At 46.6% G+C, this 14,071-nt stretch overlaps 1 protein-coding gene across 1 annotated transcript in view; it reads right to left on the bottom strand.

Annotated features, from left to right (window-relative positions):
- Positions 1 to 14,071, bottom strand: part of LOC150069659 (interferon alpha/beta receptor 1-like) — a 28,139-nt gene extending 14,068 nt beyond the window's left edge. Inside the window, exons 1-5 of the mRNA XM_090331325.1 lie at positions 13,955 to 14,071; positions 7,481 to 7,667; positions 6,902 to 7,087; positions 3,729 to 3,852; positions 1,362 to 1,540 (exon numbers count right to left, since the gene is read on the bottom strand). Coding sequence (XP_090187451.1) covers positions 1,362 to 1,540; positions 3,729 to 3,852; positions 6,902 to 7,087; positions 7,481 to 7,667; positions 13,955 to 14,071 — 793 coding nt within the window. The remainder of the gene's footprint in view (positions 1 to 1,361; positions 1,541 to 3,728; positions 3,853 to 6,901; positions 7,088 to 7,480; positions 7,668 to 13,954) is intronic.

The raw sequence follows: 14,071 nt of genomic DNA, 5'->3' as shown, positions 1-14,071 counted from the left end.
ATAAGCACACCTACTGCCAGGGAGGCCATGAAAGAAATAACTAATACAAAATAATGAAGGATGAAAGTGGAAGAGAGGCTGTGGAGCTGAGACCAGAAGCTGATGCAAGGGTATGCATGCAAACACCCACGGGGGTAGGGGGAATCTAGTCCACACCAAGGGGAGATCTGATGCAGGGTCCCAAAGGTGGGAACATGCAACAACATTTAGCAGACAACGAAACTGGCTGGAAACAAGAGGTGGCAAGAGGCTAGCTGGTAAAACAACAACAACAAAAACAAAACAAAACAAAACAAAACTCAGTAGTCTTGGCAGTCTGTGAAGGCCATCAGAGGCTAAGATTGGAGGGCCAGAATTCAATTCAGGTTTTGGAAAGATTGTCCTGGCTAAGGATGAGAAAATCAAGAGACAAGGATGCTTGGTGAAAGGGAAACAGTGAGAAGACTTAGATGCAAATCAGAAGACTGAGCAGAGAAGACAGAAAAGATGACTGCAGATGACTGCCGTTGTTTGGGTTGAGCAGTAGTCAGGAAAAGCAGGCTTGGGGGGAAAAATAAGAGTTTTATGTGACCATTTAAAATGTGTGATAGTGATAGAGAGTAAAGGGTAACTTCCAGAAAGAGAGTGATGCCCATCTTGCTCACCTGCAGTGTTGAATGTGTGGTGTTAGTAAAGAGGACAGACTAAATAGAGTGGGCTGAGGAGGATAGGGGAAAACAGAAGCACAAAAAGGAGATACAGGTCATTATTTTCTGAGTTTTGCCACAGGGTAGCCAGGTTTTTAATCTCGGAATCCATACTGTTTTGGGTTTTTCTTTTTGTGCTGATAACTCATGTAAACTCGGAACATAGGGTCTGGATGCTCTCCTTCAACTTGTAATCTTCAAGGCTGGTGCTCTACTAATTGAACCACACCTCTTCTGGCTTTTTGCTGGTGAACCAGAGATAAGAGTCTCATGTACTTTTCTGCCTAGGCTGGCTTTTAACCTTGATTCTTAGAAGTCAGCCTTCTCAGAGGAGAAAGTTGCTAAGATTACAGGTGTGAGCCACAGACACTTGCTGGTTGGTTTACATGTTAAAATCTCTTCTGGCTTCTTTTCATGTGTGTGTTCACTAGACTGTCTGTCACATGACAATCAACAGCCTCCTTTGGAAAAGTTCACATGTATAAGAGAGACTGATAGTGACCAAGGCAATTCTGTGTCTTTATGGACCCCGGGGAAAGGACCACACTTTGAGAACCACTATTGGAGCCAAAGCAGAAGAGCTGTACATGTTACAAATGAGTGGGCTAAGAAGCAAGGCTGTTCTGCAATATTCACCAAAGAATATGAAGCAATCCAGCTACCTTGCTTCCTTACCTTCCATAAACGGTATAAACGGGTCAACCTCATGCCATGATGAAGTGCTATTGCCTTTTTCTGCTCTTATACGCAGTTTCACGTTTTCATAAACATTGACATGGAGTGCAGAAAAGTCACATTCGGTCCCCATGATATGCTGACAGCCAGGCAATTTTTTCCAGCTATTTATCTCAGATCTTTAAGGAAGTGAAGAACAAAGGAGTTAGCAAATGTGTCAGCAACACAGAATGTCCAATTCCCTTAATTTCTTCCACTACAGCACATGTCCCATGAACATTTTAGTGTACAGCCTTCCAAAGACCCACCAACTAACTGCTTATAAAATGCTAATTTACACATCCTATTAGTCTTCATACAATTTTCTCTGATTTACTATTTCAAGGAAGCAGACCAATGACCTACTGAGCAAAAGTCAGTTCTGTGCTGACTTTGTCAATGGAGTTGTGTGACTGCTTGGCAGGACTTGTGTCTTTGTGCATCTTACCTTCCTTAGTGAACTGGAATTGTGTCCCTTCTGACCTGGTCGTCTGACAGATGACCTGTCCTAGACAGACCTCTGCATTAGTGTGGTTTCTGAAAGGCTCAGGTGACCAAGAATAAGATATTCTTTCTTTCTTTCTTTCTTTCTTTCTCTCCCCCCCCCCCCCTCTCTCTCTCTCTCTCTCTCTCTCTCTCTCTCTCTCTCTCTCTCTCTCTCTCTTTTTGTTTTTTTGTAGGTCATGGGACTTGAACTCTGGGCCTGGCCACTGACCCTGAGTTCTTTAGCTCAATGCTACCTACCTACCCCTGGGCCTGCATGCTGTCTCTGAGCTCTTTAGTTCAAGGCTATCGCCCTATTCCTTGAGCCACAGTGCCACTTTTACTTTTCTGGTGGTTAATTAGAGATAAGAGTCTCACAGACTTTAGTGCCCAGGCTTATTTAGAACCATGATTCTCAGATCTCAGTTTCTTGAGTAGCTAGGATTACAGTTGTGAGCAACTGCTCCCAAAACCAAGAATAGGCTCCTCCTCCTTCTCCTCTTCTTCCTTCTCCTCCTCTTCCTCCTCCTTCTTCTTCCTCCTCCTCCTTCCTCTTCTTTCTACTCCTCCTCCTCCTCCTCCTCCTCTTTTTTTTCTTTTGCCAGTCCAGGGGTTTGAACTCAGAGCCTAAGCACTGTCCTTGGGTTTTCTCAAGGCTAGCGCTCAACCACTTGTGCCACAATACCATTTCCGGCTTTTTCTATGTATGTGGTACCAAGGAATCAAACCCAGGTCTTTGTGCGTGCCAGGAAGCTCTCTACTACTAAGCTAAACTCCTGGCCCAAATTCTTCTTCTTCTTTTTTTTTGCCAGTCCTGGGCTTGAGCTCAGGGCCTGAGCACTGTCCTTGGACTTTCTCAAGGCTAGAGCTCTACCACTTGAGCCTCAGCACCACTTCCAGCTTTTTTCTATGTATGTGGTACCGAGGAATCGAACTCAGGTCTTCATGCATGCTAGGCAAGCACTTTAACCACTAGGCCAAACTCCCGGCCCCCAAATTCTTCTTTTTAAAAAAGGAACTGGAGAGGCAATGATATTGCACACTGGTAATCAATGAGGAGGATGAGGCAGGAGGATCATGAGTTCCAGACCAGAGCCTAGGCTATACCTTTCTGGGCACCTGTGGAAAACGACTATAATCTTTTTTTTGTTTGTTTGGGTTTTTTTTTTTTTTTTTTTTTGCCAGTCCTGGGCTTGAGCTCAGGGCCTGAGCACTGCCCTTGGACTTTCTCAAGGCTAGAACTCTACCACTTGAGCCTCAGCACCACTTCTGGCTTTTTCTATATATTTGGTACCAAGGAATCGAACCCGGGTCTTCGTGCATGCTAGGCAAGCACTTTAACCACTAGGCCAAATTCTCGGCCGAGGACTATAATCTTAACTACTCAGGAGGCTGAGTTTTGAGGGTTGGGACTCAAAGTCAGTCCAGGGAGGAATGACACAGGAATTCTTATTTCAATCAGCCATAAAAAGCTGGAAGTAGAGCTGTGGCTCAAATGGTAGACTGTTAGTCTTCAGTAAAAAGACAGCACTCAGGCTGTTAAGTTCAAGCCCTAAGATCAGCACAAACAAAAGAACACAACCCAATTCAACATATTTCCCTGATCTATTTTCATACAAGCATAAAACATTAAGATATGGGAAGGATTATTTACCAGTCTCCTCTCTAAATGTCCATTAATGATAAATTAGTAGGCATTTAAAGAAGTAAAATTACAGGTACTATGTAGACATAAAACTTCCAGTGAATGGAAATACGTTGCCCAAGTCTGAAAGGAAATCATAATGCTGGAATTATAAAAGCTTACTCACAGCATTCTGCAAATCACTAAGTAGAGTCACTTACGTTTGATAATCTGCTGAAAATGTCACATTCTCAAAAGGCTCATAACTGCTGTTCCACTTTAGGGTAAAGTCATCATCTATGATGTAGAACTGCACGTTCTCAGGTGGGTCTAGATAAATCCCCTCTACAAGAGCAACAAGAAACAAAATGATTTTATGGATGTTGTACAATTATTCTTTAGCACGTTATTCATGGATCATGCCTATAATCCTAGCTTCTAAGGAAGCTGAGATCTGAGAATCCCAGGACAAAGCCAATTGAGGCAGAAAAGTTTTGAGATCTTGCCTCCAATTTGCCTGAAAAATGTAGGGCTAGGAACATGGCTGTAGCCTCAGATGTGAGCAAGGAAGCTGAAACCCTGAGTTCAAGTCCCAGTACTAGCACCCCCCAAAAAACCACATCAATTATTTGAGTAAATGCATTCAAATACAGTCAAGTACACTGAGATGCCATCCCCCTCCTTATCTGCAGGTGTTACGTGCAGGTGTTACATTCTTCCACATGGATGAATGGGACTCTGTTTTTACCTTTGCATACATACACGAATAACTACATACATATATATTAAATCATGATACTCTAAATGATGCACAATTTGAAACTTATGAGTTGCTATTTCTAGAATCTTCCAATCAATATTTTCAGGCCACAGTTGACTATGGGTAGCTGAAATGGTAGAAAGCAAACAGTTCATGTGGTGGGCCTGCTCTGTTCACGAAAGCAGACAGACCTAGTAACTGATCTATCTCAAAGGAAAATCCAGTTTTTGACTCAACTCCATTTTGTCTCTTCCTGACATGTTCTCTTCTGAGGTATTCTTTTTTTTTTGCCAGTCCTGAGCTTGAGCTCAGGGCCTGAGTACTGTCCTTGGACTTTCTCAAAGCTAGAGCTCTATCACTTTAGCCTCAGCACCACTTCCGGCTTTTTTCTATGTATGTGGTACTGAGGAATAGAACCTGGGTCTTCGTGCATGCTAGGCAAGCACTCTACCACTAGGCCAAAGTCCCAGTCCCCTGAGGTATTCTTTTCCTAAGTTTATCTTACATCTCCAGGACCTTAAGTCTGATAAACATCCTGTCACTGAAAGGCCAGGCTTCTAGGTCTGACAGCATCCTGTGACAGGAACTACAAGGGCCTCTAAGCAATGGGTAATCATCATGGCTCTTGCCATTAAGAACAACCACAGTCCCCGCATGGCTGTATTAAACCTTTGATTATCCTTTCTTCTATCCTTTACGTTTGACATTTGGTATTTCTGCAGGAAGTAGACTGCAACACAACTCTCCAAACAACTACCAGACTCTGCTTCCTCCACAAAGCAAGGCTTCCTCCTGAACTTAAGGTTAAAGCCTGCTCAATGTCCATGAGAAAAGGTACTTTCTCCTGATTCTTTGAATCCATCAAATATTCTCCTGACAGTAGGTGAAAGAGCAGACCCCTGATGTAACCAACTCTTTCATTAAGAATGGCAGCTCAATCTAATAAGAATCTGGGAGAATACAGATTCTGTCCTCATCTCTTACCTGAACCTGCCTATATGATGCCCTCACCAGTGCACTTATTGAAAGTTTACAGATGAGGGGTGTGTGTATGTGTGTGTGTGTGTGTTGATAACAGGACTTGAGAATTCAGGGCCTCTAGCTCACATTCAGCTCTTCTCTCATGGCATGTGCTCTATCACTTGAGACACACCTCTAGTCTGAAGTCTGGGTGGAAAGTTTTCCCTCACTGTATTTCCAACTTGTACTTCCCTAGCGATTAGTGATGCTGTACACATTTTCATGTGCTTGTCCACAAGATGCAAGGATGCATCCATCAGGTCCCCCAACTCCTAGTTTTCGCTATCTCTATGAATTAAACTCAGGGTCTTGCAAAAATGACAGACACTGAGCTACACCTCCAAGCCTCCCCTGGGGGCTGGGAGTTTTGCTAGTGGTAGAGTGCTTGCCTAGCATGCAGGAAGACAGGGATTCAATTCTTTGGTACCACATACATAGAAAAAAGTTGGAAGTGCTGCTGTGGCTCAAGTGGTAGAGTTCTAACCTTGAGAAAGCCCAAGGACAGTGCTCAGGCCCTGAGTTCAAGCTAGGACTGGCAAAAAAAAAAAAAAAAAGACACTTTATTCCTGAACAGAATTCAGCCTTTTATCCTTATCTGAACTAGATCCATGAGGTTAGTCATAGTGGTATTCATATATGGTTTTCATAGTCTTCCCATCAGAGTATCCTAACTCAAGAATTCTGGACCCAAGAGAGGATGGGTACAGCAAGAGTTACCCTCTGGAATGTTAGCTAGAGCAAGAAGACACTGGAGGAAGGGATCTTGACAACTGATGGTCTAGCAAGTTCAAGGCCCTGCATTTGAACCCCAGGACTGCCAAAAATCAAACAAAACCTAAACCCAACAACGACAGCCACACCGAACCCAACTGTGACTGTCACATTCTTTGTTAAGAGCACAACCAATGCTCAGCAACTCATGTCGTTGAACATTCCTTTACTGAACACACGTCCCTCACAGTCACTTGAGAAATGGAAACGCGTCTGAAATCGAATGCAAATTTTCGTTAACAAAAGAAATGCCCGTGGATCCCACGAGAAGAACACCAACGCCCAACGCAAAATAATACCCTGTGCTTGCGGCAAGTTTGAGGAATCGAGTCCCACTTACCACACGCGTGCGCTTTTCTGTGGTCACAGTCCGCACTGGGAATCCGTGCGTCTCCGCCCGCCCTCCCCTGGGCCCTGCACGGGGCTGGAGGCCCGGCGGCCTGGCGTGGGCTCCTCCACGCCGTCCACTGTCAGTGGCTCAGGCGTGACTCTCCACATGCCAACCAGCGCGGTGGCTTCCCGGCGTGGAGCCCAGAGCGGACGCGGGGCTGCCCCTCCCGCGGGGCGGGGTCCACCACCCTGAGGAAAGGCGTCTCGGAGCAGCCACGCTCGCGACTGTCCCCCTCCAGAAGCAAACGAGGCCCAGTGTGCTGTGACCCCGCCAGCTTCCCGCGCGCCCTGGGGCCCGGGGTCGTGGGGCCCGAGGTCGCCGGAGCCCGGGAGCGGGTTCGGGGCTCGGGCCGGACCGGCCCCCGACGCGGCCCACAGACGACGGGCCTCCCGGAGAGAAGTCGGCGCGCTCGCTGCCCACCGCCTCCGGCCGTCCGCCATGGCGTCCCTCACCTGCGGCTGCCAGCAGCATCCACGGCGCCGCGGCCACCAGCAGCAGGGCTGTCATGTCCGCGCGTCGCGGCCGCACCGGCCTCACATCTCCGGTCTCTCTAACGACGCGGCAGGCAGAACTCTGTGGCTGTGGCGAGCTCGCGGCCCCTTCTCGGAACGTCCCACCCACGCGCGGAGGCCCCGCCCCTGCCGCGGGCGCGCCGCTCTCCGGGGGGGCGTGGCCCTTCCCTCAAACGCCCCGCCCTCCGCCGCGAGCGCGCTCCCCTCCGTAGAGCGTGCGGACCCTTCGGCGAGCGCCACGCCCACTCACCACGGCGCCGCGCCAGCGCCGCGGCCCCGCCCCTCCCCGAAGCCACGCCCCCACACGAGTGCCCCGCCCCTATCGCTCGCGGGGACCAGTTGCAGGAGCTGGCGGAAGGAAGGCCCGGCGGGCTCCCCGCAGGTCTCCCGGTCTCTACCGAGGTCGTGCTGGTGCCGTCCCCGCCCTCGGGTGCCCCCGCGCCTTGTGGATCGTGTGGACCTGTGCCGGGTGGCGTGCGCCCTCCGTTTTCCGGAAGACCACGCCTCAGGGAAGCCTACTGGTTGTGGAGGTCTCGGCGGCGGGCCAGCCCCGCGCCTCCGGCCGGCTGCGCTTGGGGTGGTGCCGCGGGGCGTCGGGGTAGGGGGCCCTGGGGGCTCCCCGAGCAGCGGCCGGTGACCCCCGGATAAGGAGCGCTGGGCGTCCCAGTGGAGGTGTTCTCCGGAAGGCCTTGAGCCTGTGGCGGTACTGGGATTTGAGGGAAGACCTGGACCCCACCCTCAGCCCTGAACGCGGGGGTTTCATGTATTTTTTTGGCCAGGCCGAGGCCTTGAACTCCTCGGACACTTTCATTTTTATTTTTTTTTTTTGCTCACGGCTAGCGCTCTGCCCCTTGAGCCACAGCACCACGTCTGGCTTTTTTCTAGGTACGTGGTCCCCGATGAATGGAACCCAGGGCTTCGTGCACGCGAGGCAAGCACTCTACCACTAGGCCAAGCTCCCAGCCCGCATCTTAGATTTGTGACTGCTGGACTTTATCAACAAACAATCTGAGCCTGCCTCGTAAGGGTTATTTACCCAAGTATCTTAGTATTTACAGTATGCGATATCTAGAATGAAATTACAAGGACACGAGCAACAGTCATAACAAGTATTAGTGGATCAACTATGTGGTAAAATGAACATAAAGAACAAAGTGACTGGATCTGTCATCCAGAATACTTCCACAGCCCTCAACATTTCCTGTGCTCCACCAATTCATCCTCCTTTATTTTCATGTGTTTGTTGCCTCAGATCTTGTTAGAGATCTGTCCATTGATCCAGTTTGTTTTGGCAATGCTGGGAATCAAACTCAGGGCCTTGTGGTTATTCAAATGTTGCACTGCTGAGCTATATCAGCAGTCATGAGTTCCTCTTTATTTCAAGTTCATCTCCACTTTTCCCAACCAGGCTGGAAATAAGCCATTTTTCCAAGGGAAGTGGTTTCTTTCTCTGGGGAATGGTATTTGAAAACCAAGCTAATGGGAAATAGATGTATGACTTAAAAGTGGTTGAACACAATTTTGAGGACAAAGCTAAGAGACAGCACCTAAGCCCTCAGTTCCAGCCCCAGTACTAGCACACACACACACAAAGTAAATAAACTTAGGTTTGTGGGCCCTACACCTCTTGTTATAATGAGTTATTGAGTGTATAAACTTTGTGGTTGACAGAACATACACACACACACACACACACACACACACACAAATCCACTGAGAATTAGTTCCTGGGTTCCTTTTTGAAAAGAGTATGTTAGAACCATCTGTACTTTGTGGTTTGTAAATACAAAAAACTGCAAAATTTGAATCTTAATGATTCAAGCCTTCAGCCATATTTCCTTACTAATGTATCTTTAATCATGTTACTGATTAAGCAATATAGTTGGTCATATTGTAGCAAGGACAAGGCTTTTTGTCTTGAGATTCCATAACAAAGTTGAAAAAGTAACTTTTAAATGGTCCAGAGTTAGGAAATGTTGTGAAGAATCAAGTGAGTCAATATTACATGACTTCATAGCAGAAAGCTGGTGACTCATTCCTGTAAATCTAACTACTCAAGCCTCTGAGATCTGAAGATCATAGTTTGAAGACAGGCCAGGCAAGAAAATCCACAACAGTTAACCAGCAAAAAACCAGAAGTAGAGTTGTAGTCCAAGAGGTAGAGCACCAGCCTTGAGTGAAAAAATGAAGGGACAGGGCCCAGATATTGAGTTTAAGCCCCAGTACACACACACACACACACACACACACACACACACACACACACACACACACACACAATGATTAGATTTGAGATAAACTTTCAAGTATTAAGATTCTTCTAGGATTTGTTGAAAAGAAAGTAAGAGAGTAATGATCTCTCTCGCTCTCCCTCTTTCTCTTTCTTCTTTTCCATTGTTTTAGAAGGTTCTTAAGTAATAGAATGCAGAGGAAGGAACACTTGATTCAAGTTCTTATAAGAGTTTCCCACATGTGTTAGTTGAACTAAATACTTTATACAGTACTAACTACAGGGAGGGCTGGAGGGAAGGGAGAGGAGAGAGACAGAGAGAGAGACAGAGTGAGACAGAGAGAAGACACTGCACAAGTGGCGGGGCTTGCATTCAGGGCCTTGGGTGCTATTCCCTGAGCTATTTTTGTTCAAGGCTGGTGCTCTACCACTTTGAGTCACAGCTCCACTTCTGCTTTTCTGTTGGTTAATAGGAGATGAGAGTCTTACTGACTTTCCTGCCCAGACTGGCTTTGAACTATAACTCTCAAATCTCAGCCCTCTGAGTAGCTAGGATTACAGTACAGGCATGAAACAACAGTGTCCACCTTGTTTTGGGGTTTTTAATCCTGATTAGCTTCAAAATAAACTGAGAAACTTAAAAAATACCCACCCAAGTGAATTTGGTCAAAGTGCATTATGTAGGTGTATGAAAATGTCATCATGAAACTCATTGCTTTGCATAATATATGCTAAAATAGTACCCACCCTAGTATGAGAGTATATACTAGGCAAATATTGACCAAAAGATAACTTCGGTAACTATATAATATCAGAGGCAAAACTGTCTAGAGACAAGGAGCCATATTTTATGAGTTTCCATCAATCAAGAGAAATAAAGATAACAGATACATACATATCTGTCAATAGAGGTCTAAGAAACATAAGAGAAAACTTGCAGAACCTATGTGAGAAATAGGTAATTTATCAGTAGTAATTAGTGACTTTAGCATCTCATTTCAATGGAAGACAGATTTACTGGGTAGAAGATCAAAATGGAAATCGAAGACGTGAACAACACAGGAATCAGGTAAGCCAAAAAGATAATCGAAATGCTTCAGCCAATAACACCAGTGTTGCAAACTGATGCATATTCCTTATCCTGCCGAGAGCGGGGGCAACACAGTGAGTGATGGCAAATGGACTATGGAATTGGATTTTGGCACACCAGTGTCCTGTGCCTTTTGTCAGCAACAGACTGCCCCACGGCCTTTCTAAGCTGGGAGTACGTGCAGGAGGTAAGGTAGCAATCTCTGAAGTTACAGATACAGGCAAGATAATCTCAGGATGAGTGACTTCCTTAGAAAGTGGAGGTAAACAGTAAACAACCTCAATTTGTTTAGGTCTTTACCTAACTCCAAGGTCTACAGAAGTTTGGATTTTTTGATTAACATTTAGGGCAGAATCTGGGTCTCTGTAATGCTAAGAGCAATTGATCTTTCTTGGGCCACTTCCAGATTTCTGGGACTCAGAGAATGGTATTCCACTTCTCTTTATTAGACCTCATGGCTCAGCATTTACAGGGTCGCACATACCCGAATACATCTTCTCCTCCAGTGTACGTGGGATACACTATGTTGAGCCAAGCAAAATGTCTCAATTTAAAATTCTTAAAATATGTCCTGTGATCAACATGGAATACCATTAGGTAGGAATAAAAGAAGGAAAAAGTGGAATATTCATAAATACTTGTTAAATTTAAGCAACAGTTGTGTGTGTGTGTGTGTGTGTGTGTGTGTGTGTGTGTGTGTGCTGTTACTGGAACTTGAACTCCAGGCCTGAGTGCTGTCTCGTAGCTTTTTCTCTCAAGACCAGTGCTCTACTACTTGAGCCCTAGCTTTTTGATGGTTAATTGGAGATACAAGTCTCAGGGACTTTTCTGCCTAGCCACTTTGAACCTCAGTTCTCAGACAGCAACCTCCTAAGTAGCTAGATTACAGGCATAAAACACCCTCACATAAGTAAAAAAAAAAATACTCTCAAGCAATAAATAGATGAAAACAGAAATAAAGGAAATGAGGAAATAGAGAAGAATACAAATTAAATTATACCAAATTTATGGTATGTGGTGGAGGTGGTAGTTATAGGAAAATGTAAGTGTAGGTCTTTAGGTTGTAATGCTAGTTACTCAGGAGGCTAAGATCTGAGTATCGTGGTTCAAGGCCAACGAAGGCAGGAAAGTCCATGAGACTCTTATCTTCAATTAATCACAAAAATGCTGGAACTGGAGCTGTAGCCCAGTGATAGAGAACAAGCTTGAGCAAAAAAGCTCAAGGACAGTGTCCACATGGAATTCAAGCTCTGCAACAGACACTCCCCCTCCCCCCCAGCCAAAGAAAATCATGGAAGAGTGGCAGGACAGCCACAAGGTAAACTAGACAGCTCCAGTGACCTGACCTATGGCTGCCCTGCTGAGTGTGGTTGCCTGTGGGGGTGGGGGGAGAGGGCACTGAGAACTCTTAACACCACAGCTAGTGGGTGGCTCTATTTCCTCTTGCAGAGGGGTTTGCTTGGGGGAAGGATGTGAAAGTGCAGGGTTCTCCTGCTTCTCCCTCTCAGGCGCCAATCTCATTCTTCAGTTTGCAGTTCCCCATCTCCAGTGCACTCAAGGCACACCTCTAGGACCAGCTGCGTGCTGCCCTACCTGAACCAGATGAGACGGCTCCGGAATGGGGATGAATGAGACTCCACCTGGTTCCCACAGACTGCAAGGCTCACTGAGGCCCACAGAGCCTCTGGGTACTCCACTGCTCTGAGTGGTAGAAGGAGGGGGCTGACCACAGAGAAGACCCCCACATAAAATCACACACACACACACACACACACACACACACACACACACACACACACACACAAATTGCAACTTAGATACAAACAAGAACTGGAGCTGGGCACCAGAGATGCACTTCCATAATCCTAGCTACTCAAGAGTCTGAGACCTGGAGCCATTCCAGGAGAAAAGTCCATAAGATTCTGTTTCCAATTTATCAGTGAAATGCTGTACTGGCCATGTGGCTCATGTGGGAAAGGGCCAGCTGTAAGAAAAGCTGAGTAAGAGTGCAAGGTTTTCAGGTCAAGTCCCAGTACTAACACACACAGGCATGCATATGTGAGAGTACATACACACACATACACAGAATGAAGTGAAGTCAAAGTCTTGACAAGACAGTAACTTGGACAAGAAATTCAATTACTTGAATGAGAACTTCAGCAGAAATAGAGACTCTGGGAAAACAAGGCCCGGGATCATAGTCTAGTGGTAGAGTGCTCACCTAGCATGCATGAAGCCCTGGGTTCAATTCCTTGATACCACATACACAGAAAAAACCAGAAGTGGTGCTGTGGATCAAGTGGAGCATGGGCCTTGGGCAAGAAAAGAAAAAAGAAGTCAAGCAAACTAGAAAAATGTCTTGAAAATGAGAAGTCTTGATGGAAAGCATCATTAATACACTGAAGTATAAGAATTATTAGGTATGAAAAACAAGACTGAATAATCTTGGTGACTCAAGAAGCCTCAGGAACAGCTTACAAACACACACACACACACACACACACACACACACACACACACACACACAGGTGGGGCAGTAAAACAGGAGTCTGTCTCCATTTAAACAGCAAAAAGCTGAGCTGGAGGTGTGGATTAAGTGGTAGAGCATCAGACATGAGCAAGCAAGCAACCTTGAGGCCTCCTTAACTCAAACCCTAGCACCATGAAGGAAACAACTCAGAGTGTCAAAAGCATTGTAAACTTTAGGAAGACAAAAAGTGCACAAGAAGACAGCAAGCTCTTTCTTACACAATTCAGGACTGAGTTGGAAATGGGACTGGGGTGCAGGGGTGCAGGGGTGCCGGGGAGCCACTGTAGGAAGCGATGCTCAGTTCTAATCTGCTATGGAGTGGGGTGATCTTCCACTTTCCTTCTTTCTTCCAAGACGTTTTCCCCCAAGCCAGCATATTGGCTCACCTCTGTCTCCACACTTACACTCCCTTCTGCATCCACAGTGTGTCTGTTCACACACAGATTCCCGGGAGGGAGACAGACCCAGAAGGACAGGAGCTGTCCACCACCCATGAATGGAAGACAGCAGCCTCAGCTCTTGCTTTTGTTCCCCTCAGGGAAGGGAAAATGTCTACTTGACCACCAATCTAAACATTCACTGCCAATACCCACATATCTTTGCTGCTCTCAAAACCTGTAGTCACATGACACATGTGGGCACATGGAGGGTAAAGATAAAAGCTAGGGAACGTGTTTGGGGAGAAAAAACTGGAATGTAGCTGGGGGCTGCTGGTTCATGCCTACAATCTTGCAATCCTCGACCTTGGGAGGCTGAGGTGGAGGAAGTCATGATTTCAGGCTGCCTAGTGAAGCCTTCTACAGAAACCAAACCAAATGGTGGGGCAGGGAGGAGGAGGAAGAGGAGGAGGAGGGGGGGGAGAGGGAGAGGGAGACAGAAGCAAGCTGAATGTCCCTGTGATTGGCCACTGCTGTTAGTAATGGAGCATTTTTTGGGCATCAGAGGTGAACGTGTTCCCTCTGCTCTTTGCTGGAAGGAAGAATCTGGACACAAAGCTGGAAGTTTCGAGCTTGAATACAGATTGTGTTGAGTTCTGATGTGTTCAAGAAGAGGTGATGGCCTACACGTGAAGCAGAGGAAAGAGCCTCCTCAAAATCAATGCCAGGAGAGATACTGCAAAGAACAGGCAGGGAGGATGCAAACCTTGTGAAGTGTGGTGTGGGAACTGAAGTCCGTGAGTGGTGTGTGCAAGGCCGTGTGGGACGAGGCAGCAGCGGGGGCTCCTTCCCCACCCCCTGCACTGGCCCACAGCAGCCCCAT

The sequence above is a fragment of the Megascapheus bottae genome, chromosome 1 (genome assembly GCF_031878675.1).
Source record: "Megascapheus bottae isolate mThoBot1 chromosome 1, mThoBot2.hap1, whole genome shotgun sequence".
In the NCBI taxonomy this organism is placed as follows: Eukaryota; Metazoa; Chordata; class Mammalia; order Rodentia; family Geomyidae; genus Megascapheus; species Megascapheus bottae.
The sequence above is the reverse complement of the archived record's forward strand: the minus strand, read 5'-3'. Positions and strand labels throughout refer to the sequence as shown.